The sequence below is a fragment of the Rhinolophus ferrumequinum genome, chromosome 18 (assembly GCF_004115265.2).
Source record: "Rhinolophus ferrumequinum isolate MPI-CBG mRhiFer1 chromosome 18, mRhiFer1_v1.p, whole genome shotgun sequence".
NCBI classification, from domain to species: Eukaryota; Metazoa; Chordata; class Mammalia; order Chiroptera; family Rhinolophidae; genus Rhinolophus; species Rhinolophus ferrumequinum.
The window spans coordinates 51,329,463-51,356,450 of record NC_046301.1 but is presented as its reverse complement, the minus strand read 5'-3'; the positions used below and the strand labels follow the sequence as shown (position 1 = coordinate 51,356,450).

Here is a 26,988-nt window from a genome sequence, read left to right as displayed (position 1 = left end):
CCCATCAGGCCCCACACGCTTGGTGCGGGGCCTGCTCCATCTTTTCACCGTAACATTTTTATTAAATACAATGAAAATATTAGGAGACAATGTCTGCTAAGGTATGAGGTTAATTCTTTACACGGCAAGTGGCTCCCAGAGACACAACATCAATCGTCTTTTAGCAGCAGAAGAGACACTTTAAGGTGCCCCAAGGGTCCAAATCCCATTTATAAGACAGTGGTGCTGGCCTCTTAAAATAAGCAAAACGGAACCAAAGAATATATATATGGTTTAGAGATTTAGACACCAAAACAAATGTGTATGGCCAGAGATGCTTCGAAGCCCTTGAAGAGAAGGCTCCTGCCCGCCCAACTTCCCACAGCAGCGGCCTCAGGCTGGGTGGTGTGTCAACCTGCACACAGGACAAGTGGGGAGCAGAGGGCTGGAGAGAGGATGAGAACTAAACATCCCTGGACAGACCTGGGGAATGCAAATGCCCTGGGATTCTAAAGCAGCGTCTCCCTTCATCCGTGGGACAAGGACATGTTGGCCCGGTTCTCCTCAGGACCCCAAACATGGACTAGCGTCCTGTGGACGGTCCGAGGCCTGTAAGGACCATCTCTGGAAGTTGGCTGTGGATTTTTCCTCCTGAAAGTGAATGAGCAAACACTCTGAGGTGCTCGGACCAAGGACAGGAATGGGGACAAGTGTCAGACCACCCTCTGTGGTCCCCCTTCCACCCAGCAGCTCAGGCTTACTGGGGAGACAGAACCATCCTCTGGTTATCACCCCAAGCTGGGTGCTTCTGAGCCCCTCCTGTTCTGGGGGGTCCAAATGTGACAGAGGTTTGGGGTGCATTCATTTTAAAACATACGTGTGGAAGAAACCAGGGAGGGGGCAGTGGCACACCATGGATTTGGGATGACACTAGTGAGCTCGCATCTGAACATCTAAGACCGCTGGGCTGAGAGATGAGAGATACCCGGGCACAACAACACCCCAAAGAGACCCCAATTCCCACCCATAAGTGAGAACCCCTTGCGGGTGAGGAAACTGCCTCAGGCTCAAGTTTTCTGCCACCACACGTCAATCTCCTTGCTGGCAGGCTCCCTGGGCAGGCAAGGAAGCCAAGATCTGCTTTGGGAAGGAAGGACCCTGGGGAGGAGGTTTATCAACATGGCAGGCCTATGTGGCCAGCCCAGGGAAGAGGGGTCCTCTTCAGCACGTGCGCTCACCAAACCCCTGGCAAGCACAGCACACAGCCAGGCCTGGGGGCGGGGAGGGGGCTGGAAGTCCCAGGAGCTACCTCCTGGGCCCGGCGCGGGGCAGAAGCACTGGAGCACAGGCGATGCCCGCGAAGGACTCTGGGAAGTGCAGGTCGCGCTCCCACTCGTCTGTCTCCGTGTTGTACACCTGCACAATGCCCGTCACGTTGTTGAGGCGCCAGTTGTAGCCCCCGACCACGTAGATCTTCCTGTCCAGCAGGCAGCAGCCCGCCTCTGACTGGCCGGCCCGCATGGGGCTCACACTGGTCCACTGGTCTGTCTCGGGCACATAGTACTCCACGGCCAGCACATCAAAGCAGCGGTCCACGTGGTCCATGCGGCCTCCCAGGGCATAGATGCGGCCTCCGGCGCCCACCATGGCATGCAGCACGCGGGGCTCGCTCATGGGCGCCTTGAACTCCCATTGGTCGGCCGCAGGGTCGTAGCAGTGCAGTGCCTTCTTATCCTCCACCGAGATGCCGTAGCCACCCGAGATATAGAGGCGGCCGCCGGCCGAGGCACCTGCGTGGCCCCAGGTACGGCGCTTCAGCGAGCAGGCGTAGCCCCACTCGTTGCGTCGCGGGCAGTACCGCTCGACGGAGGCAAGGCTGCCGGCCCGGTTGCGACCCCCCGTGGCATAAACCATGCCACATAGCACGTTCAGCTGGAACTGGATGCGGCTCTCCTGCATGGCCTGGAGGCGCAGCCAACGGTTCAGGTGCGGATCATAGCGGTAGCAGGCGTCGACCGCGCCCTCGCCACTGCGGTACTGCAGGTGCTGACCCCCAGCCACATACACAAAGTTGTCCAGCACAGCCACACACGTGTGGCTGCAGCCCACCTCCATCTCTGTGAGCTCGCGGAAGTGGCGGGCGCCTGGCTCAGGCAGCTGGTACACCTTGCTGCTGACGGCGCGGTCGCTGTCAGTGTAGGGTGTGCCCCCGAAAGCCACCAGAGAGGGCACGTCGGAGCGCACCACCGTGCGTGGGGACTGCATCTCATGCTGCCGGAAGGGCAGCACCTGGTAGTTGAAGGCCTCCAGCAGGTACTGGCGGCACAGCACGTCCTCCACCATGAGGTCCAGGGTTTGCACACTGTCCACCAGCTCCGAGGAGCGCATGAGCGGGAAGCGGATGTGGCAGAGCACGTGGCTGGCACGCGGCCGCCGGGCGGGGTCATGCTGCAGCCAGCGGACGGCAGCTCGAAACAGGTCGATCTCTGCGCAGCTCTGCAGCCGGTTGCTCTGCAGGAAGAAGACCAGGCGCTCCAGGGGCAGTTGCAGGAAGTCCTCCTCTGCGGCAATCTGCAGGAAGTGCTGGAAGGTGAAGGTGTCCACTGACTCCTTGAGGGAGGCCAGGCTGAAGGTGGTGGCCATGTGGCCGATGTGCAGGCAGGTCTCCACGCTCATGGCGGCCTTGAGGAACTCCTCACACAGCTCCACCACCGGCAGCATCTGCAGGAACACAGCTGCGCCCAACACATCCTGCACGCAGCCCAGATCCAGCGTCACCTCAGCGCTGTAGGCAAAGTCGATGATGTGCCGTAGGCCTCGGGCCGACACACCCTTCAGCTCGATGACATCCTGGCTCGCCTCCCTCATGCCGCCTGTGAACATGGCCCTGAGGGTCGTAAACATAGCATGTGGGTTCAGGGAGCCAAGGGGCGTCGTGGTCACCTGGACGGCCTGGCCCCGGGACACTGCAGGCAAGGCTTGGCCAGCCAGGGAGAGCTGGCCAGGTGTGCATTCAAGACACCCACAAAAGAAAAGGAAGAGTTTTAATCCACCTGAAGCCATGCATCTTCCTACCAACAGCAGCTCCGCACTCTGCCCCTTGAGTGGGGCCCCGCCCAGCCGCACCCAGCTGTGCGCAGCACCTGGGGCCCGCTGATTCAGAGGTTGGGAGCAGGGCCGCTCACAGCAGGGCAGGTGTGTGTGTGGCTGTGCGGGGAGAACAAACCTTAGCTTTGGCTCCGGCCCCCCTTAGCTAGAGCTCCAGCCCCACCTCAGTGCCCAGCCGTGCAAACCAGTCTGCGGCAAGCTCAGAAAACAAGACAGGCAGCCCAGAGGAATACACGCCATAGTTCACAGAGTCTAGTCCGGCTCCAGCATGCTCACCTGCCAGGTGGCTACACGGTCCCCTGCCTGAGTCTTAGCCGCTGTCACATAGGGATGGGAAGGGAATAAGGGCCTCAGGTGGAAGCACCCACTGGGGGACCCCAGTGGGGTCACTGACATATCCAGAGAGTGACTAGGTGGCGGTTAGGGACGCTCCTGGGAATGGCCCGCAGGAGTTCTAACCCACCATAAGATCCCCAGTGAGTGACCCCAGCTCTGTCAGCCGTGCTATCCTGCTCTGGGACACAGGACCTAGGTCGCAACGCCCCACAGCCTTCAGGGGAACCCCACCAGGAACAGAGGTAAGAACCCCAGCACCAGCTCAGAGTTCATGAAGGTTCTAGAAGATGGTGCGTGGGAGGCTCCTCTCAGGGGGCGAGCTGGCATTTCACCGCAACTGTGATTGCTATCAGCACACATTGGGACGGCTGACTGAGGAGAGGGAGTTTCCCATGTCCATTCGCCCATTTGCCCAACAGATGCCTGCTGCCCAGGCACAACCCCAGTGTGGGCCAGCCGTGGGCCCCAGAGTGGGGACAGCTGAGCTTGACACTGCCTTGGGGCCACTAACAAGTGCCCAGCACTCCACGAGGCAGTGCCATGGTCCTTCCAGGAGCAGCGCTCTGCCCTTTCCAGGGCCCTGCCCCGTCTTGTCCCTGCGAGTCCCATTGCCGGTTGGAAGCAGAGGCAGGCACGGCGACCAGAGGAGCTTTGCCTTTTAAGGGCTTGCCGGCTGCAGTGCCAGCGCGAAGGAGCCTTTAAAGGGCATTTCTGCCTGGGCCGGCCCGCCCATCCCCAAATCCAGAATAAAAATAGAAGCGGCGCCCCAGATGGCTTGGTGTCTCCAGCTCCCCGGAAGGGTCTCGTTGAGTCTGAGGGGTGGGTAGCCAGGGGGCACACTGGGCAGGGCACCCTGGCCTCGGGAAGTATGCGGCCCGCATGGTGTGGACCTGGGCTGGTGCTGTCTGAGATGGTAGCAGGGCACCTTGGCCATCACTGGCAAAGCAGGGTAGGAGAACAACCCCCAGGACAGCACCCAAGCTCTCTCTGTCGGGGTCACAGCCTGGCAGGAAGAAGGGAATGAGGAGAATGTCTGCAGCCCATGACAGCGCCCAGCTGGTGAGGAAAATGGGCCTAGGCCCTGCTCCATGGGGGCCTCCATCCTCCACCCAGCCCAGCACAGGGAAGGTGCTTTTAGGAAAAGGCCTTCGTGGCAGACTGACCCGTACACCCAGCAAGGCCCTGCCTGTCATGTGGGAACTGGGACAGAGCCTGGTGCACTCAGGGGCCACTGTCTAGGCATCCCTCCTGTCCCTCGGCATGAATACAATTATCACAAGGGCAGGGACTTGTGCCAGTCTTCTCCCCGCTGGATCCTGAGACCAGCACAGTACCTGGCACACACGAGTGTCAAATAAAGACAGAGTGAAAACGTGGCCAAGCTCTGCCAGCATCCCCACAGGGTGGAAGCTGCTAATTGGGTGCTCATGGCCCACCTCTATCCTCCAGGCATGTTCTGCTTGCGTGTTCAATGGCCCCAAAAAGTTTGAATAAGTTGCAAACCTGAGAAAAACGGCAGGTTTACAGGACGTTGGGCCAACACTAGCCTCCTTCCCTCAGAGCGGTCCCTGAGCTGGCTCTGAGCTGGCTGGCACTGAGCTGGCTCCTCTGAGAAGGGCGGGTGCTCTCTGGCCCGTCCCCAGGGCCTGCACTCACCTGAAGTAGTCGCTGCAGGCAGCCAGGACCACCTTGTGTGCGTGGAAGGTCTCTCTGTTGACAGTGAGTACAATGTCCAGGAGCTGACCCTGAGAGCGGAGGGCAGCTAGGCCCTGCAGGAGGCTGGTGCTGTGGCTGGGCGCAGAGAAGGTGCATTTGAGGGCTCCATTTTTGTCAGCCATGCTGCAGGAGAGCAGGGTGGGGAGAGGACAAGAGGCCTCAGGGCCGGCTGGTCTCAGCCAGGGGACCCTGGGCAGCTCACCCAGGCTCTGAAGTTTCCCCAAGCACAGGCAAAATCTCCAGAACCACCCCCAGAGAAGTGGAAACAAGACCTGGGTCCCGACTGTGTCTGCCACCTGCCCACCAACTGGCCTTGGCTGGATGCCATTTGCTGCCTGTGAAACGGGCAGGGTTTCACCCAGGACCTGAAGACTGAAGACGTCCCTTTTTTTGGTTTTTAATTGAGGTGAGATTCACCTAACACAAAATTCACCATTTAATGTATATAATTCAATGGCATTTAGTACATTCACGATGTTGTACAACCACCACCTCTATCGAGTTCCAGAACATTTCCATCACTCCCAAAAAGAAACCCCGTCCCCCTGGGCAGGCACTCCCCACCCCCCTCCCCCAGCCCCTGGCAACCACTAATCTGCTTTCTATGGATTTGCCTGTTCCGGCCATTTCATATCAATGGAATCATACATCATGTGGCCTTCTGTGGCTTTTGTGTCTGGCTTCTCTCACTCCGCATCATGGTTTTCAAGGTTCATCCACACTGTGGCAGGTGTCAGTGCTTCACTCCTTTTTATGGCTGGGTAATATTCCGCTGTGTGGGTGCACTACAATTTCTTCACCCATCTGTTGACATTTGGGTGGCTTCCAACCCTCTCCTTGTTACAACTTTATTCCATTATTTTTTATTCTGAATGTGCCTCCTGAGTGCTCATTTTGAGGTGCAGCCCTCTCCATGTCACATCGTTGTCTCCTGGGCCCTAGAGAGCCACCCTCATGGGTAAACCCATCTTCTCTCCCATGGAATTAAGGTGCTGGCACAGAGCTCCAGCGCGGTGTGGAGGAGGGACTCGACCTACAGCTGCCTAGGAGCGCTGGGCCCTGGGGACAGCGGTCCCTCGGGCCAGCCTCTTACTGGAGGGGTGGGGAGGGAGTGCCACCTCCAGGAGGGGCTGACCTTCAAGGCCCAGCCATTCCAACACCTGCCCAGCATGTCTTTTGTGCCCAGCACCCTGGGGGAGGGCAGCCACATAAGCACAAAGTCACCCCGACCATTTTCAGAAGAATCTGGCTCTGGGCTGCACTCGATGGCCACCTAATCAAGGGAAAAGGCCCATCGGTTCCACCTGCCAGGGACGGGACAGGCGGAGCAGCTGGTCCATGGCCCCAGAACTGTAAGAGGATACGGTAGGCTCTGAACCTGAACCCAGGAACCAGCAGGCTGTGTAGGGAGCTTGCTGTCACCCCCTTCCCTGGCCAGTGTAGGGGGAAACAGCAAATTGTGGGGAAGCCACAAAAGCAAGGATATCTGTTATAAGAATACGGGTTTATGTGGGGGGGGTGGGGACCGGGAGGAGAGATGCCTGTACCTCCAAATGAGGATTCAGGAGGCAAAGATCTCTTTAGAATAAAAAATAAAGTTTTAAAAAGGAGAATGAAAAAAAAAAAAAAAAGAAAAAAAAAAAAAAAAAAAAAAAAAGGAGAATGGTGGAAACAACCCAAATGTCCATCAACAGATGAGTGGATAAACAAACTGTGGTGTGTGTACACAATGGAATATTAGTCAGCCGTAAGAAGGAATGAAGCTGATTCACGCTACAGCGTGGTTGAATGTGAAAAGCATCATGCTGAGTCAAAGGAGCCGGACACAAAAGGCCACATGGTGTATGAGCCCATCTATAGGAAATGTCCAGAACAGGCAAACCCACAAAGACAGAAAGCAGATTAGGGATTGTCAGGGGATAGGGAGGGGGCATGGGGAGTGACTGCTCATGGGGACAGGGCTCCCTTTAGGGTGATGAAAGTCTTCTGGAACCAGATGGAGGCGATGGTTGTGTAACCCTGTGACTGTGCTAAATGCTATTGAATAGTTCACTTTAAAATGGTGGGTTTCGGGGGCCGGCCCGGTGGCTCAGGCGGTTGGAGCTCCATGCTCCTAACTCCGAAGGCTGCCAGTTCGATTCCCACATGGGCCAGTGGGCTCTCAACCACAAGGTTGCCAGTTCAACTCCTCGAGTCCAGCAAGGGATGGTGGGCTCCACCCCCTGCAACTAAGATTGAACACGGCACCTTGAGCTGAGCTGCCTCCCAGATGGCTCAGTTGGTTGGAGCTCAGTTGGTCCTCTCAACCACAAGGTTGCCGGTTCGACTCCTGCAAGGGATGGTGGGCTGCGCCCCCTGCAACTAGCAACGGCAACTGGACCTGGAGCTGAGCTGCGCCCTCCACAACTAAGATTGAAAGGACAACAACTTGACTTGGAAAGAAGTCCTGGAAGTACACATTGTTCCCCAATAAAGTCCTGTTCCCCTTCCCCCAATAAAATCTTAAAAAAAAAAAAAAAAGTTAAAGGGGAAAATTTTTAAAAAAAAAAAAGGTGGGTTTCATATTATGTGAATTTCACCTGAGAAAGAAACAAAACAAAACAAAAAACAGAATCAAAGGACACTTAAGCCTCCTCAGGTCCTGCATAAAACCCTGCATGACCTCAAGCACCTCACAGGGTATGAGGCCCTCTAGCGCCCCCATGTCCTTTGCTGTTTCACCTCAAAAAACTTAGTAGACTGCATCAGGGAATGAATGAATGGTTTGGACACTCCAATACATCACTCCATCCTCCAGATACAACAGGAGCGGACAGCGCTGTCAGCTCCAGGGTCAGGCCCCAGCGGTTCAAGAACACCCCGGGACACCCAGCCCGTGCCACGCGTACCGCCATCCCAGCACCCTGCTGTCTCCCCAGCCTCAGACTCTCTGGAATTAGCTTTCCCGTTCCTGGGACCTACGCCTGAGCACAAGTGAGGGCCAGGAATGTGGGCACCAGCCTTCCCAAGAAAGCAGGAGAAAGAAGTCCCCTTGGCCCCACTGCCCATCAGCTCCCAGAACACTACCAGTGGTATAAGGGCTGACGCCGCACACACAGGGCATGTAGTCAGTGCTGGATCCAGGCAGCAGCTGCCACGCTGAGGTCCCTGACCTTGCACAGGCCACCCACCTCAGCATCCTTCCAGAGAGCCTTGGGAAAGGGGGAGGGCCAACTAAGGGCAAGGGTTGCAAGGTGCTCAGGGTCCTGAAGGTGTGGGGACATGGCAAGGGGACACAGCCTGTGCTTGGCGCAAAGGCTTCTCGTTCCCGTGAGGCAGAAACACACATGATTCGGAGCCCAGCGCCATGGTTACTTGGGCTGGCAATGCTGGGGGGCCTGGTGTGCCCGGGAGGCCACATCTGCAGAAGGCCATAGAGTGAGGGAAGGAAAGGGGCTCAGGAGAACCCCGAGTCTCTAGCTTGGTCTGGTCGCCTCTCCTACCAGGTGGAAGGGACGCCCACCTCACATGTCTCCTCCTCTCCCCTGCACCGAGCAGCAGGAGCCGCTGCAACCAGCCCACCCTTTCTGAGCAGCCACTGTTATAACCTGAGTCTCTGCTGTCAGTTTCCCAAGACCCTACAACAGGCTCAGGTTCTGAAGATCACGAACAGAACATCATTGGTTTATAGACCCTCTGGAATCAAAGGACCTTAAAGTGTGCTCCCGCTCTGGCCAGGGCTGCCCTGTACTGTATAGACCCTTCCAGGACACCTCCAGGGGTGGGGGTCTCACTGTGTCCTCTTGCTGACACCCTTCAACAGGCCTCTGGGACACCTCGGCCAAGGCCACGGCCCGCATGAGCCTCCAAGGACCCTTAAGGCACGAAGGTCCATCCCACCCCCCACGGGCCTTGCCAGCCCCTTGTCCCTTTCCCATGGGGGAAGGACACAGCATGAACAAGGAGCAGCCCTGCCCTTACCCCCTAGGAACTGGGGACCCATGTGGTCAAACCACCAGAATCAGCTTCACACTGCAGCTGTGGATGCCCCAGGGAGAGGGGACAGGAGCGGGGCAGAAAGATGCAGAGGCCAGAAAGTGGGGGTGTCCCGGCTTCTCCTCCCAACCCCTACCACCCCGGGGATTAGATAATGACACCCACAGGGCCTCTCCCTCAGAGCGGAGGGTTTGGCTGCATCCTGGGTGCTGGGCCTTGGGCCCGGCTTCCACAGAGGGCCTCACTTGCACTGAAGGCGTGTGGAGCTGCCTCCCGTCACTTCCATAGCCCCTCCAGCCTGGGCCAGTGTACCACCTTCTCTGTGCAGATGACCCCTTGGAGCTTCCCTCCCAGGAGCAGACTTGGACTCGCAGGTCCAAGCACCAGCAGGCTGCCTTTATCACCAGGATCCCCTAGAGTAGCCCAAACCCAGCGCTTGAGCGGAGTATCTGGGGGTTGGGCCAGTACCCAAAGACTAGAAGATAAGGTTCAGTGAGACTCGCTCCTCCAGGAAGCCTGCCAGGGCTGCACCACAGGCCTCATGTTCTCTGGCATCTGGTGTGAGAAGCAAAGGAAGGATTTTGACCCCTGCCCTGCTGTTAGCCAGCTGTGTGACTCAGGCATGTTCCCTCATCTCTGGGTCTTCATAGGCTGTCAAGTGGGACAGGCAGGAGCACAGATGTCACAGGGCTCCTCAGCCCCCACCACCTCCTGGAAAGTGATGGATCACAGACCACCTAACTTTCCCCAGCTTCCCTTTGGGCTAGGGAGGTGGCAAGGCCCAGTGGGGGATTGCATCCTGCCACTACCCATACAAGCCACCCATGGGCCATCGAATGGGGCCAGGCACTTGGGAACCTGAAGCCTGGAACCACCCAAAGAGCAGGTGCCCAGTGCGCCAGGCTGGCATCTCTGTGGACACCTCACCTCACAGATTCTGTGCATTTTGCCATTTTGCTTTCAGCTGCCTCATTTTTTCTTACAAGTTCCTTGAAGACTTCAGGGCAGGGCAGGAGGACTTCCTGTGCTTCCCCTAAGCCCATGGACTGGCATGCATGTGCACATTTTCATGAGAAGAAAGACACCACACCAGAATCAACTTGATCATGGAGCTGCTCAGTCCCTGAACATGTATTTACTGTGGTCCTCCATATATAAAGAGTACCAAGAAATCAGTACAAAGGCAGCAACCTCAGAAAAATCCACAAATGACGTGGGCTGACGGTTCCTAGAAAAGGAAGCATAGCTAGGTAGAGAGACCTGCGAGTAAGCCTCTTCCAAATATGGGAAGTTTGCTCGCCAAGAGACTGGCTTCACCCCTCAGGTGGGCAGAGTTGTCGGGCTGTCTCATACACAGTTGACACTCACACCCGTTCCCAGTGGGAGTGTGAAGTGGTTACAACCCCAGTAAGGCAGTTCTGCAGATCTAGCAAAATTCTAAGAACTCACATCCTCAACCCACCAAGTCTGCTTCTGGGATTTACCTGAGACATACTCACATGTGCAAGAGAGATGCGTGAGGATGTTCCCCAAATATCGTGTCTGGGGGCCAAAGATGGGAAAAGAGCTAAACGCCATTCAATGGGGTACAAAGAATTTTGATGCCTTCCAACAGGGGCTGCCCTTCACTAAGCACAGAGGTAGTTAAAATGTTCCTATGCAGGAGTTAGAATACCCCGGCGGGAACCCCAACCAAGCTGCTGCCTACAGGGTAGGAGCCGAGCTACACTGAGTGGGTAGGAAGCAGCCCCTTTCTGCACCCATCTCCTCCTTGTGTCACACAAGGCTCCCGGTACCCCATAGACTGTTTCTCACATCTCACAGATGGGACAACTATCCCCAGTCCTACCCCACACACACCTCACAGTCTCCAGAAGAGCTCAGGGAGAGAAGGAGAAAGCAGACAGGGACCAGAGGCCCAGCCTGGACAGAGAGGCAGGCGTGGCTGGGCGGAGGTGGGCAGGAGGAAGAGGGAGGGCTAAGGCCTGGCACTGATGACTAAGGCAAGGACCCATTACTCAGGCAGGCCAGACAGGGGGCGGCCAGTGCGGCGGGGCCCCGGGCCCCCAGGAAGGCGGCAGCAGCAGCCCTGGGCCAGTCCAAGCCTCCAGACCTCCATCCGAGCCATGGTCACCCGTACTGAGTCATCGGAGCCAGTGCGTCAGCAGCTGGTCAGGGTGTCTCTGGAGGCCACTCACTGCCACCCAGGCTGTACCCTCTGCCTGGATCTGGGCTCCGAGGGGCCACATGCGCCCCTGCAGGCTTGGCCTGAGCTCAGGACTGTCCTGCCCCCCAACCCCGTGCTACATCTCCCTAGCGCTGTCATTGGGAACCCCTGTGCTGGACACAGGGACGCAGCCTCTGCCTCCCTTGGGGTTTCCCCTACACAGTGGCTGACGGCCTGTGGGACTAGATGGGGTAAATACCCATACAGGATCCCCACAACCTCCCAGGGAAGCCCGGCCACCAAGCCCATTGCCCACGCTGTCACTAGCTCCCTGCTGGTGCTACCTACATGGGCTCCTTCCCCGCCCCGGTCCTGGGGTCACCTCCCCAAACATACCACAGGCTGGAGCCTTTGCCTTAGGTTCTGCTTTGGGAGGACCCAGCTCAAGGCAGGAATAGCCTCATGGGGGGAAGCCACAGGAAGTGCAGAGCCACAGGGGTGACAGGACCCCATAGTGGAGTTGGGGGGTCCCCTCTCCTGTCCTCACCCAATGCTGGCCATAGTCTCCATGCTCAGTTTCCCAACCCTACAGGAGAGCTCCAAAGCCCCAGAACAATTCTTTTCTTTGGAATGTAAAAAAAAAAAAAAAAAAAAAAAGGAGAAGGCAAGAACAAGAGAGAATTTCATGGAAACATTTCTTTGGGGTTTTGTAAAATCCTTTCCCACCCCCACATGGAGCCCAAAACTCAGGCCAGAACAGAGTCTGCCGGTATTGCCCCTTTAACATACTGTTCTGACATGCAAATTCCCTCACTTCCCCTCAAAACGGAGAGCACTTCCACTTTCAAAGCCAATTTTGGTTTTATTGTCCATGTGGCTCCAAGGAGCACAGCAGCGCAGCACAGCTGGTTGGCTCACACCCCGGCTGACGCTGTACCAGGGAGCTTGGCCGCTCCACCCAGGGTCCTGGGAGCAGCCGCGGGGAAGACACTGCACTTCAGACGACAGAGATCCAGAGAGGGGGACACCAACCCAGAGAGAGGGGTCAGAAACCCAAAGAGGGACAGAGATCCAGAGGGGGGGAGGTCAGAGACCCAGAGAGGGGGGACTTGGGCTTTAGAGCTCAGATGAAACTCTGGCAGCCCACTGGGCCACCCCTCTGCCCTATTTCACACATTTCCCTCCCCCGCCTCCTGTCCGGCCACACTGGAAACTTCTGTGCCTTCCCCCTCCCGTCCCCTCCGACCTTTCACAAGGCAGGCCCACTGATGGAGCACCTGACCTGAGCGGTTCTTCACAGACAACCTCATGAATCCCCTGCCAGCCCACGAGGTCAGGGCAGCGAGTGTCCCCTTCAAGCTGGGAGACCCAGGCCCAGCACAGCCGGAACAGCTGCTCACTACGCTGCAGCCTGCTGGCTCTGCCAAGGCCATGGCTGGCTCCTGGGCGCGCAGCTCTGTGGGTAAGAAATGCACCAGAGCCAGGGTCCCACACGCTCCACAGAGGCAGATACCCTAGCCACTGTTGCCATGGTTACAGTATTTCACAGCTCTGAGGATTGTGCTCACAGCCCAAAGATAGAGTCTCCATGATTTGGCACCCTGCATTGGCCCGTGGCCCCCATGGTCACCTCTCTCCTGGGAATGCTCTGTCCCCCTCACCCCCATAAGGCAGCAGGCCCATTCGAAGGCCATCCCTACAGATAAGGGCAGCTCCTTCAGAGACGCCTGCAGTTCTCTCACAGAGCTTGTTCCCTGGGCTCCCAGGGGAGCAGAGGAAAGCTCAGGGCTTCTGGGTGGACAAGCATGAAGCCTAGAGGCAGAAGAAGGTCCCCACAGCAGCGCCCCAGCAGGCTAGGACTCCAATTCACTGACAGAGGCCCAGACGGAACAGAGACCCAGAGAGAAGGAGACAGACCCAGAGGTGGGGGACAGAGACCCAGAGAGAAGGGGAACAGACACGCAGAGGGAGGGGGACAGAGGCCCAGGTAGGGGACAGAGACCCAAAAAGGAGGACAGAGACCTAGAGAAAAGGTGACAGAGACCCGGGGAAGGAACAGAGACTCAGAGAGAAGGGGACAGAGAGACCCAAAGAGGTAGACAGAGACCCAGAGAGAGAGAGAGAAGAAAACCCAGTCAGGGCCCCACACCCCGTATCCCCCAAGCTTGGGCTCTCTCCACAGCATCAGCAATTAAGTTGTTTATTTCTCCCTCCTGGTCATCATGCTGGTTACTCTCTGACTCTGCAATAATTTAAAACAGTCTGCCCAGCGCCATGCCGGTCTGTGAACCCTGTGGGTGGATCGTGTGTGTCCTGGGAGGGCAGGTGTGCCAGGCCTCTAGGTGGGGACAGAGCCTCATCTGCTCCCTCCCGCTCGCCCTGGCTCCTCCAAGAGTCCTAGGCTATTGACACGGCCAGGCCCACGGGGAGCCCTCTCCAGAGCACGGTGCCTAAAGAGGCCCCCTCTCTGAGCCCTGTAAAGGAGCCCCAGGCCACACTCCCCTCCGCCCCCGTGTCATCTTCTTCACAGCATCACCTTCCAGAGCCACCGCCCATATGTACAGGCTTTGCTTCTACTTGTCTGTGCATGCCAGGCAGTGACAGGGTGACAGAAGAGAGGGGGTATTAGGGAGTGCCCGGCAGGAAGTACTGTGCAACCTTCCAGTATGTGGGGCTGACACCTCCTGAGAGTCCCCACATGACAGCCAGGGAGGCTGAGGAGGGCAGTGGGGTTTGCAGGCAGGTTCTGGAACTCTCATTCACCCCGAAAGAACCTTCATGAATCCTCTCGAGGATCCTCGAGATGAGAGAAGCCGCTGCCATTCTGCCAGGCCCTATATGTCACCAGCGCCACCGTGAGACCCTGCCCTGAGGCCAGCCTAAGATCCCTAGTGCACAGAGCTGGCTCAGGGTGGCCGCTCTCAGTGCCAGCTCCACTCAGGACAGGCCCTGCCAACTCGGTCGTCCTGCCCTTCTGTAAGTGTGACGGAGCCAAACGGCAAGGATCCCCACACTCCAATTCTCACCGGGTCACAGTGAAGTGCTCCGTAGACACTGCCCACCCCCTGCCAGTGCAAAGACCCCATATCAGACCCCAGCACTCCCCTGCCGAGGCCCCCCCTCCCCGGGGCTCGCCACAGCCTCACTCCTCATTGGTCCCTATGAGCCTGATGCTCCTCAAGCTGGGTTGTGACTTCCTGTCAGGGGTCTGTGCCCTCACCTCGGCCTCTGACCGATGCCCCTGGGAGCCCAGGACGCACGGGGTCTGGTCTCTACTGATAGACAGGAGGGCGCTGTGGGCAACAACCCCGATTCCCAGACCCACCACCCCACTCTGGCTACTTCTGCAGGTTAGGAAGGAGGGACAACCAGACTCCACCTCCCTTGCCAGTGGTAAGCTCTCTGCCTCAACCCCTCCCCAGCCTGATAAGTGAACACACACTCCATGCGGGGCTATGGGCCAGTGGTGCAGACCTGGCTCCCAGCTCACCTCTCGCTGGGCAGCCTACGCAGGTTGATGCCAGTACCATTGAAGCACAGAGAGGTTCAGGCACAGACAGGTCCAAGGCCAAACAACACACAAGAGGCCCGGCCAGTGTCGGCCTCTCTGTAGCCCCAGGTGGGGGGAATCCCATGACACCCCTGGCCAGGGAACCAAACCAGGAGGTGAATGTGGGGCTGGACACAGGAAGGGCAGGACGCAGTTCCTCGGTGCCAGCCGGGGCCAGGGTGTGGATTAGCCCACTAATCTTCCAGTTGCTATGAGGGAGGTCACCCCACCCTACCAGGTCACACTGCGGAGAGCTCCACCCGGGCCCCTCAGACCCCAGCCCGGCTCTAGTTGTCTTTCCAGCTCATCCCTCCATCTGGCAAGCCATTCATCTGTTCCCAGCCTGTCTCCCTGAGGCTGAAACAGGAGCTTAACCGGGGCAGGGCAGGGTGGGTTCTGTCTCCTGTTGTGTTCCGGTGCCTGGCACCATTCCCAGAATGTACTCAGAGCTCAGTCACGCTTGTCGATTGGATGGCTGGGTGGGTGGGTGGACGGACAGATGGATGGATGGATACATGAATGATGGATGGATGATGGATGGATGGATGGATGATGGGTAGATAGACGGACAGGTGGATGGATGGATGGATGGATGGATAGATGGATAGGTGAATGGATGGGGATGGATGGATGGATGGGTGGATGGATGGATGGACAGACGGACGAATGGACAGATGGACGACGGACAAATGGGTAGGTGAACAGATGATGGACAGATGCATAAGTGGGTGGATGGAAGGATAAATGGGTGGATGGGTGGATGGGATAGGTGGGTGGATGGATGGGTGAGTGGGTGGGTGGATGGGTGAGGTGGCAGGTGGACGGCTGCTAGGTGGCAGCATTGGCTAGAGCCTGACTCACATCTCTGCTTGCTGCAGATCTCTGCTGCACAGACCTGCTCTCTTCACCTCTCCCCTGCACCCTTCTGGTCCAAGTCCTGCGACTGGGTATATTATCCTTTTCCTGGGCTCAACCAGGAAGCCCTCAGCAGGATTGTCTCTGTAATGTCCGGCCTCCACACTTTGTTCATGCTGTTCCCGCGTTAAAGGGCCAACTCCATGCCACACCCCCGTCTCCAGGCTCTTCCATGTTCCTCCATGCCTTCACCTCCAAGCCTTCTCGAAGCAGGTTCCCCCACGGCCTCCCTTGCCCCTCAAAGCCCAGCTGGGGTCCCCATGCCAGGGGCAGGAGGGGCAGACTAGTGAGCACGTCTCAGGCCCAGGCTTCACCTGTTCCACTCCTACCCACTGACTCCAGTTTGATCCCAGTACAAAGCCCATCCCCTCACGTTATCTCTACTGCACTGGGCTTGGAAACAGAGCCACCAGAATGAGCAAAACCCCTTCACTCTACAGATCAGGCAAGTATGTGCATGTCTACACGGCCCAGAGCACCACTCAGAAACCCAGCGACATTCCAGCACTGCCAAATTCCCGTGTCTCAGGGCCCAGCCCAGAGGCCTCTCCTAACAGGGCAGGTGTTGAGGCCCTAAAAGGGACGATTCTGCCAAATGGCACGCGCTCGTGCCCAGGGGTGCCAAGCCAGACACAGCAGACACAGCCATGAGGACAGTTTAGCCAGGCCTGTCTAACAGCAGCACAAATTTAGGCATGAGAGGGGACCTGTCATGAATGTCTTCATTTTAGGGGATGCCAACATCCCTCCCCTCTTCTGATGAGGGCCCCATTTTCCTCAAATAACCTGCTATTCTTCACTCTCAGCCCCTTTGGTGGGAATCAGGAGACCCCATTGCTGGGCTAAAAAGGGAGACTCATGACCCAGCCTGGCTAACCAGAGCCTCCCAGGCTCCCAGCCACATTGATTGGTCCCAGATGGGAGTGTGACCCATATGACCCAATCATAGCCTTCCCTGGGACTTTTGCTAAACTCACCAGAATGTAAATTTGCCCTCTCCCTGGGGATGCTGGGATGGTGGAGAGCAAGGTGGGGTCACCTTGCCCAGTCAAGAGGGAAGGCAGAGCTAAGAAACAGGAGTCACAGATTTCAGGAGACTCGTCTGAGCCTTGGATCTCAATGGACCTAAAATTGGAACTCTCCCTGAACATTTTTTTTAATGTGAACAATGAATTTTAATTTTTAACTGAAGGCAATGAGTTGAGTTTCTCACTCTCATAACCAAACTTCCAACATTGAGGCCGTCAATGTTGGAAGCCTCAGATCCTGGCCTCCTGTCCACTACATTCCAGATGAGCCTCTGGAAAAACCACTGTGGAGTTAATACTTCTCCAGCTGCCACCTCTCCCTGCACTGCACACAGGCTTCCTACCCCAGGGATGGCGGGGTGGGAGGGGTGACGGGCGATCTCCGGGTGAGTAGGTGGTGGTCATACTCAGCCTGAGCCCTGCCTGCCTGCCTGCAATGAGACAGCAGGCTCCCCAGAAAAGGTCAGCAAGCTACCCGCGCCCCCCACTGCTAAAGTTCAGCAACTCTAAATGCTAAAATGCTGGAAGGATGCCTAAGGCTGGAGCTGTAAAGCAACTCATGCTATCAGCCATGGCAAGGAAAACACCACCCATGGCTTCTGCAAGTGACTCATAGATCATAAACATTTGTGTGCTCCCAACAGCCCTGCCTTAGGGGCAGGCGGCCCGATTATCTCCTCAAGTGACAAGGAGAGAGAGAGCAAGAAACACTCTCCTGGGAATCCCCGTCCCCCAGACCTCACCAAGGCAAGTACCCAGTTATAACTCTTAGTCCTCGAAGCTTTCCACGTGGAAGCTGCCTCAGGGTCCTCAGTGGGGCTCCCTTTCATGCCTGTCAACTCATGGGCACCTCGATATCCCCTGAACAACCACCTCTAGAAAATGCCCCAGTCAGCTCCAGTTACGGAAGCTTCCAGGTGATCGTGTCTGTTCCTGCTTCCTTCAGAAGACTCCTTCAACTCCTGACACCCGGCTGAGAGGAGAACTCTCTGGAAGTCCAGCCCAGCCCACTCCCACCCAATCCATCTGTGACCCCTGTGGAATTTCACAGTCGTGGCGACAGGAAACATCTTGGGCCTTGATCCTCAGGTGACTGACCTTGAGACCTTTAAAAGCCCCAAGGTCCACGCCTCACGGTTTCCTCCAGGATGAGCATGTTCAATTCTGGAAGCTGCTTCACTCCCAGAAAGCTCTGAGTTCCCCACAGGTGCTGGTTACTTCCTCTTGAATCACAATATTTTCATGTGTGGCGAGGTGGTGCGCTGGAGGCGATCAGCCCTGGGCTGCTTGGTGAGGGGTCTGAAATCAGCCTGGATGTACCCCAAACCTGCTCTGCAGGGAAGGAATACGAGGGGGACACATCCTGTGCTTCCTGAGCAGGCCTGTCTACGGGGACCCGGGACAGGGTGGGTGAGAAGGGACTGGAGCCCCAGGGTTAAGAAGTGTTAAGAGCTGTCTGCACAGCTGTGGAGCAGCTACCACAGGAGGAGGGGGGTCTGCTGGTGGGGACCTGGAGGAGAGCCCCCACTTCCCACTGCAGGCAGCTGGACAGGGAGAGCAGCCGGCCGTTTCCGTCTTCAACACACAGCGTTAAGATCCTGTCCCTTAACTACACAAAGCACACCCACCAAAGGGTACTTGTTCAGTGGCTCCTCTCAAAGGGGACTGATTCACTGATGACATGCCTGAAAATCTGTTCCTCTCCCCAGACCCTGCCATGAAATAAAGGGTGATTCTCACCCTGCTGGGCCATGGAGGACTGTTCCAGAAGCCTCTCGGTCAGGTCAACTTCCCTGGCAAACCCATCGCAGACCATGTGGGGAGCATTCACTGGATAGAATCAGAACCTCCACAGTAAAACCCCGCCCTCAGGGAGCACACATTCTCGAGTGCACAGGTCCGAAGCACAAAGAATGTTCCGTGAATACAGGGCAGAGGGTGGGCGGTGGGCTGTGGTGGGCAGAGTGGCCAGGCCCCAAGGAGGCAACTGCGGCTGTGCAAAGAACTGGGACAGGACACTCCAGGGGGAGCCGGGTGAAAGATACAGGAGCCGGGGCACAAAGGCACAGAGCTGGGAGGAGGAAGAGGAAGGAGCCAGACTGGGACGTGGCTCCAAGGTGGAACCAACATGTGTGCCCACAGATGAGAGAGGCAGAGAGCAAATAATCGTGCGTGGGGGGCGTGCTTTCAAGGAGAAGTTCAGAGCTGATGAGTGAGGGAATCAAACTGGAGAGACCTCCTGGAGCGGTTACAACTAGACCAAGGCCTTTTCCTGGGAGAAGGGACATTCCTAGGAGCAGGACATGCTGGCTGGAAGACCTAAGGCCCTGGAGCCAGGGGAGGCATGAAGGCTTTCCGAAATAGCAGCAGCCAGCCAGCCTTCCGGCGGGACGTCCACCGCTGCCCTGCCTCGGTCTCTATGGGACGCTGGCCGGCCGCGCAGGCGCTCGGGCCACGTGGGCCTGATCCCCCGCCCCCCGCCCGCCTCACCACACACCCTGCCTTTCACGCAGTCCTGGGTCCACGCCAGAAACCTGACAGCTGGTGATACCCTGCCCGTCCCCCATGATTGGTCAGCACCTCGCACAAGTTCAACCTCGAATCGTCCCCAAACCCATGCCCGCCTCACCCTCTCCACAGCCCCCACCTTGGTCCTGGTCCCTCCTCTCTAGCCAGAGAGATCCTTCCAAAACACAGATCTGACCCACGTGCCTCCTCACCCAAACCCTGCACCCCCAGTCTCCTACCTCGCCCCTCCCACGCACTCCAGCTCCTAGCCTCCCACTCCCTGAAACACTCGGCTCCTCCACCTTCAGGACCTGCACACGCCACCTACCTGAACCCAGAGAAGAGCCCACCTCCCTTGACACCCTTCCCCTGAGCTGATGACACTAACTTCAGGCTCAGCTCAACCTCATTCCTGAGGAGGCTCTCAGAACCTTCCAGAGAAAGTGGGAATCTTGAACTCGGCCATGGGATCACTTATGGCAATCGTGGGGCAACGACTGCACCCGTTTCGCCAACTCCCTGCTGGCACATAGGTGACCCAAAAGCAAGGCCAGCTATCTCGGCACCCCCCACCCAGCATGCCCAGCACCAAGCACGGCACAAGCACACAGGAGGTATGTGACAGCCACCAGGGGAGGAGCAAGGTGCCAAATGAGTTCCATCCACGTCGATGAATTGTTTCTGTCTAGACCCCTTCCCCTTCGCCCTCCTTCTCCCACTTCCGTAATTCTTCTCCAGGGTCTTCAACCCCAAGTCTGAAACATGCTAAAGACTAAAGGGCAGGCATGCAGAGAAAGCCCCACTTTTAAAGTGTCTGGGGTCGGGGGGATGCAGAAGCAAAAGCTCCGTCCTGGCCTTGCGGAACCCTCCCCTGCGGACTGGCTATCAAAAATAACCACAGTTAAGGAAAGTGGATGACACACTGTGGGATCCCTGGAGATGGCCTGATGATAGCAGAGACTAATAAAACCTTTCTACCCCAGGAACTATAGTCAACGACAAGAAGGAGTCCCCAGGGGCTCCCAGCTACCGGGTGGAAGCGGTCCAGCTGAGAAACAATCTCGCTGCTCAGTTCGGGGCCATGTGTATAGTTTTCAGAGCAATTTCACATCATGAGCTTCCGGGACCCCGCCAGTGCAGAGGTGAGGAACGTGGCGCCTCACTGCCCAAGGAGGGCTGAGCTGTACGGCCTGGCCCCTCCCAGCATCTCCAGCCCAGCCCTCCCTCCAGCTCACCGCAGGATCAATGGCCCCCCACCCCACACGCTGCCAAGACCCACCCAGCTCCTGCCCGGCTCCCATGGCAGCATCTGCTCTTATGTTGCAGAAGCAGCTTAGACTTGACATGTTCCATTGTCCCACTGGCCCACCGCTGGCCCTCTCATGGCCACGAACAAACGGTGCCACTGTCCTCCCAACTGCTCAGGCAAATTGCCACAGACTCAAAGTTTGTGTCCCCCCAAAACTCTCATGTTGAAACCTAACCCCTAATGTGGTGGCGTTAGGCAGTGGGGCCTTTGGGAGGTGATTAAATCGTGAGGGTGGCACCTTCATGAATGGGCCGAGTGCCCTCATACGAGGCGCTGCCGAGAGCTCCCTTATCTCCTCCCACCACGAGAGGAGACAGTGAGAATACACCATCTATGAACCAGGAGGCAGCCTCACCAGACACCTTAATCTTGAACTTCCAGCGTCTGAACGTCAAGAAAGAAATGTCTGTTGTTCACCAGCCACCCAGTCTATGATATTCTGTTACAGCCGCCGGAATTGACGAAGACCCCAACGTTCTCTTTTCCCCATCTGACACAGTGACCTGCCAGCACCCCGTGACCCCTCATGACCCACACGAGCTTAGAGGACAGAACATTGACAGCATTAGGACCGCAAGGTGACACTGCCACTTCTGCACGAACCCACACACACAACACACACACACACACACACACGGGATGTGTTGGGCATCCTCTGAGCACTGCCTCCCCGCCCAGCTACCCTGCCCAGTGGGTCTGGGGTACCACTTGCCAGATGAGAACTCTAACGCACAGAAGCATGCAGATGTGCCCAGGTGCATGAGTACATGGGGCTGCCCTGCTCATGGAAGGAGGGAACCATCGACAGTGTGGGTGCGACAAGGCCCTGGAGCCACCAGATCCCCCAGAATTCCCAAGAGGAGGAATGGCGTTCCCATCTCTGAGTGGTAAAATTCCTGCCTCTCCCTCCCTGCTGAAAAGAGGCTGAGGGCAAAGCAACAAAACCTTCTCAGAAGGCAAGTCAGTTGTCCCCCAGTCTTTTGCACAGGGGTTGGGGGGCTGGACTCTTCCTTGAGGCTTCGTGGACACAATCTAGAGCAAAGCCAGACAGGGCTTGTTAGGAAAGTTTAAATAAGCAGAGGCCACCAAGCCAGGAGCAGACACCTCAGCTGAACTGTGCCAAAACCACTCACACGTTGTTCTGGCCACAACTTGCCATGGAAACAGCTGTGGTCGGCATGTCCGTCACCCAGATACCGCCACCTCACCCCGCAGGAGCACCGTGAGTCACTGAGCCTGGGACCCATCCAGACACCTTTAGGGAACATGAGCCAAAGAGTGAAGATGCCAAAGGCCCAACGTTTGAAGAGAACTCCATGACGGGAAGGCTCCTCTGGCGCTCAGCCGGCGGGGTACCTCACAGCGATGGAATTTTAGCTGGGAAGGTGCAACTCCCTGGGGAGGACCTCCTCCCGCTCGCAATACCCCACGTGGCCACAAAGCTCCTCTCCCTCCAGGCGCCTGGACCTGGTGGAGGGCCCGAGGTGGAGCTGGGAGGAGGCCCGCTGGAGGACAAGTGTGCTTTGTGTGCATCATCCTGCAGGAAGTCCCCCACCTCCCGCCACCATCCCCAGCCAAGGCCACCACACTCTGGACGCTCCGCTCCATCCATCGAAGAGGTGCGGCTGGATCACTAACGACCATCTCTACTCGGCAACGGGTTTTTTGTTGATCCCTCGAGATACGAAGGAAGGAGAATCAGTTTTTCTCTTTCTTCCCCCACCTTGGTTTCGAAAAAGAGAAGTTGGAACAAACAAGTTATATAATGCTGGGGGCGGGGAGGGGGCGTACTGTCCCTGGAGGACAGTTTCTCAAGTCGTGGGACCGCTGGAAGGGCCAAGGGGAAGACAGGAACCACCTCCACCCCCGGCCAAAGGGCAAAACCCTTCATGGGACCAAAAAAAGCAGTTGTAGACACCCCCTGACAGGCTGGAAAACCAGCCTCCCAGAGAAGGCCAGCCTCCCCCGCCCCCACCTCAGCAGCCCCACAAGTCTCTCTGAGAAGGCCAGGGACTGACTTGTCCACAGATGGGACTTCCCACCTGCCAGACTACAAGCCCTAGAGAGCTTTTCCATACTCCATCCCTTCCTCCCTCTCGGCCATATTTCTCGAACAATTCTTCTGTGCGACCTACGCCCCAGGCACGCTCTCCACCCATACAAGACATGCTCTCCACCCTCAAAGCATTTCCACTAATACACACACCAAGCAGTATTGGGTGCTGATGGCTTGATCAAAGATACACCACTGCCCTATGACCCAGCAATTCTGCTCCTGGTATAGAGCCCAAAAAACGGAACACAGAAATTCCCACAAAAACCTATTATGTTCATAGCAGCACTACCCAAACTGGCCAAAAGGTGGAACCAAGCCCTACGTCCTTCAGCTGGTGAATGGATAAACAAAATGTGGTATGTCCACACGATAGAATATCACACAACCATAAAAAGGAACAAAGTTCTTATATACACTACAATGTGGATGAACCTCCAAAACATTACAGGGAGTGAAAGAAGCCAGACAAAAAGGTCAAGTATTGTGTGATTCTATTTATAAAACAGGGAAATTTATAGAGACAGAAAGTAGAGGAGTAGTTGTAAGGGGCTGGGGGAGGGGGAAAATGGGGCGTGACTGCTGATAGGAACAGGATTTCCTCTTGGGGTGATGGAAATGTTCTGTAACTAGATGTGATGGATACACAACGATGAGAATGTACTAAATGCAACCAAATTGTATGCTTTAAATGGGTGAGTTTTATGTTATATAAATTTTACACAAAAATCACACACAACAAAGTGACCAGAGAAACTGCTCCCGGGATTAGTTGAACTCAGGTGATCAGGCAGATGGCTCTGAGAGGCCATGACCTTGGAACGAGCCATGGGCAGGTCATGCACCAGGTCTGGCTGGCCTGTTTGGAACCCATGAAGGAACAAATAAATTAACAATGCTACAAAGGCCTCTACATCCCTTGGGAGGCTATTGTGTGCCACAGTCTCCTTCAAAACCTGGTCCTCTTTCTGTATGCTCCATCTTACCATATTAGGGCTTCTTGCCCCTCTCCCCACACTAGCACCACAGGTATACCACAAACACACACACACACACAAACACACACACGCCCCACCATCAGTTGCTCCAGACAACAGTGACTTTTTTCACGAGGATGGAGGAAAGGGGGCAAATGGGCATCTCAGATGGGGGAGATGTCTTTTAAGAAAGTGCCTCCAGAAGGCTGCCGGTTCGATTCCCATATGGGCCAGTGGGCTGTCAACCATAAGGTTGCCGGTTCGATTCCTCGACTCCCGCAAGGGATGGTGGGTTGCGCCCCCTGCAATTAGCAACGGTAACTGGACCTGGAGCTGAGCTGCGCCCTCCACAACTAAGATTGAAAGGACAACAACTTGACTTAGAAAAAAGTCCTGGAAGTACACACTGTTCCCCAATAAAGTCCCGTTCCCCTTCCACAATAAAAATCTTTAAAAAAAAAAAAAGAAAGAAAGAAAGTGCCTCCAGGGGCGGCCAGTTTGCTCAGTGGTTAGAGTGCAGTTCTCCTAACACCAAGGGCCCTGGTTAGATTCCCACATGGGCCAGTGAGCTGCGCCCTCCACAACTAGATTGAAAACAACAACTTGACTTGGAGCTGACGGGTCCTAGAAAAACACAATTTCCCAATATTCCCCAATTTAAAAAAAAAAAAAAAAAAAAAAGTAAATCATTAAAAAAAAAAAAGTGCCTCCATCTAGAAAAGATTTCTTAGCTATGACACTGAAAGCATGATCCATAAAAGAGGGACATTAATCAATTACTCTCCATCAAAATGATAAACATTTGCCCCGTGAAAGATATCATTAAGAAAATGAAAAGATAAGCCACAGACTGGGAGAAAATATTTGCAAATCATATATCTGATAAAGAACTTGTATCCAGAATACATAAAAAACACTTACAAGTCACTAAGCAGAAGACAACCCAACAAAGAAATGGGCAAAAGATTTAAAAAGACACTTTACCAAAGAGATGAATAGCCAGTGAATAGCCACAAGAGACCATGATAAAATATCCAACATCATTAGGGAGATGCAAATTAAAACCAAAATCAGATACCAGCATACACTTAGAATCACTCAAATTGAAGACTGGTCATGTCAGTGTAGGCCTGGATATGGAGCAGCTGGAATTCTCATGTATTGCTGGAAGGAATGCAAAATGGTACGTCCACTCTGGAAAACACCTTGGCAGTTTCTTAAAAAGTTAAACCTACACCTACTGTAGGACTCCGTCATTCCACTCCTCGGTTTTTATATACCGAGTATGATAATATAGGACCACACAAAGAGCCGTACCCAGATCTTGACAGCAACTTTATTTGTAATTGTCAAAATGAAAACAACCCCGATGGTTGTTTTCAACCAGTAAATGGGTAAACAAACTATATCCATCCATACAATGAAATACTATGCAGCAGTGAAAAAAGAACAAACTTCTAATACTTGTGACAACATAGATGAGTTGCAAACATATTCTGTTGAAAGAAAGAAGGCTGACACAAGAAGCTACATAATGTATGATCCCATTCTGATAAAATTTCTAAAAAGGCAAAATTAGAGGAACGAAAGCAGATCAGGGTGTACCTGGGGCCGGGGGTGGGAACAGATTTCACTGCAACGGGCTTGAGGGAACTCTGTCATGATGGACGTATTCTAAAAAATTGGATTGTGTTCAAGGGTGCATACTCATACTCTTTAAATTTATTAAAACTCCACAAACTGTTCAGCTAAAATAAGTGAACTGTATGGTATCTACGTAATTAATTATACCTCGCCTTTGCCCCAGGTTATCCCACCCCAGAGCTCAAGGCAGGGACCTAGGGCTCACTGTCCCCTCGTCTGTTCCTTGCATGCTACCTCAACCTGGTCACCAAGCGCTGCCCGCTCTACCCTCTGAATGTCTCCTCAAATCCTCTGAATCTCTCCTGCTTCCCACTGGAGGCCTCCAAAACCCAACTCATGCATCTGGGCCATCAGGCTTTTTCAGCCAGCACCAGCCCAGGTCCCCACAATGAGGAATGACTCCACAGCACACAAGTATGTACTGGCCAACTTCATCATTCATCACGTTGACTGAAATGATTTGCTCCCATCAGCTCACCAGCAAGAAAGAGCAGAACTTCCTCCTTGGTCAGCCAGGGCTGGCAGGCTGTTCTGGAAGGCCCAGATGGGAGGGTCTGGGCCATGCTGGCCCTCTTCAATGGAAAGGGGGAGGGAGGTCATGCACCCTAAGGCTGGTGTTCTTTCCCTCTGAGAACCCAGAACAATACATTTAAAAACCTTCAAGTTTTACGCCAATTCAGGGCAAGTCTCAGGATTTGGCCAAAGGGAAAGGGGGCCTCCCTCTGACCAAAGGGGGTGAATTCTGTCCCCTTGGTCTGACAGCAAGACCTTGCTTCAAGTCCTTTAGCCTGAGGGACGGGGGGGTGGGGGGACAGGCACACCAAGGATGGACCCTCCTCATATTTTCTTTAGACCTTCAGGGCTCTCTCACCATCCTCAGGCTCCCCAAGACCCATTCCAGTCCTCCAGTTCTCAGGACCCCTGGGGCCCCCAGACCCCTCCCTGCCCACCAGGACTCACTGGGACCCGCAGGGGCCCTCAGCTTCCCCTCTCAGGTTCTCCCAGGTCCCCAGGTTCACTTAACCCCCCTACCCCCAGCCTTTCACAGTCCTTACCTATCCCAGGTCCCCTCAGCATTGAGGGTAGTCCCCTCAAGACCCTCAGGGTACTTTTGTACCCTCCAGGAAGCCTTGGGCTCGGCCCCTGCAGGCTCCTTTCCGTCCTCTCCTCGGAGTTTCCAAGACAACCTCAAGAGCACCCATGGCCCCTGTTCAGGCCCTCTGCCTCCCAGACCCCTTAGCATTCCCAGTCGGGAACCCCTGCGTTTCCCTTCAGACCTCGAAGCGTCCCAACGCCCCCTCAGGCCCCTAGAGCCGCATGTAGACGCCTCGTGGTCCTTGCCCCCAACCCGCCTTCAGCTGCCCCCCAAGCAGCCCCTAAAGCCTACAGTCCCCCGGGAAGACCCTGGGGCCGGCCCAGGCCGCTCTCCAGTTCCTCAAGATCCCCAGGATTCGCCACAGGTCACCCGGGCTCTGGAGCAGGTGCAGGCCCACCCTGCCCGCCGGGTCTCACCTGCTCGCGCGCTCGGGGCCCGGGCCCGTGCCGAAGCCGCCGCCGCCACCACCGCCGCTACCGCCGGACTCCGCCATCTTTCCGCCGCCGCCGCCGCCGCCACCGCCGCAGCAGCAGCGCGATCGAGTGACGGGAGCCGGGCGCCTGTCCACTACACCGAGAAGTGGGGGACGGGGGCGGGGCGTGTTCTGCGGGGGGGGCGGGGCCTGGC

At 56.0% G+C, this 26,988-nt stretch overlaps 1 protein-coding gene across 2 annotated transcripts; it reads right to left on the bottom strand.

Annotated features, from left to right (window-relative positions):
- KLHL26 (kelch like family member 26) lies at positions 1-26,988 on the bottom strand. Of its 2 annotated transcripts, none has more exons than XM_033135392.1 (3): positions 26,778-26,988; positions 5,080-5,262; positions 1-2,866 (listed from the first exon to the last, which is right to left on the bottom strand). In XM_033135392.1, exons 1-3 carry the CDS (start codon positions 26,852-26,854, stop codon positions 1,285-1,287), a joined length of 1,842 nt encoding a protein of 613 aa, XP_032991283.1. In that variant the 5' UTR covers positions 26,855-26,988; the 3' UTR covers positions 1-1,284. The 2 variants fall into 2 exon arrangements, with proteins under 2 accessions (XP_032991283.1, XP_032991282.1); XM_033135391.1 differs by having other exon boundaries at positions 1-2,976; positions 26,778-26,911.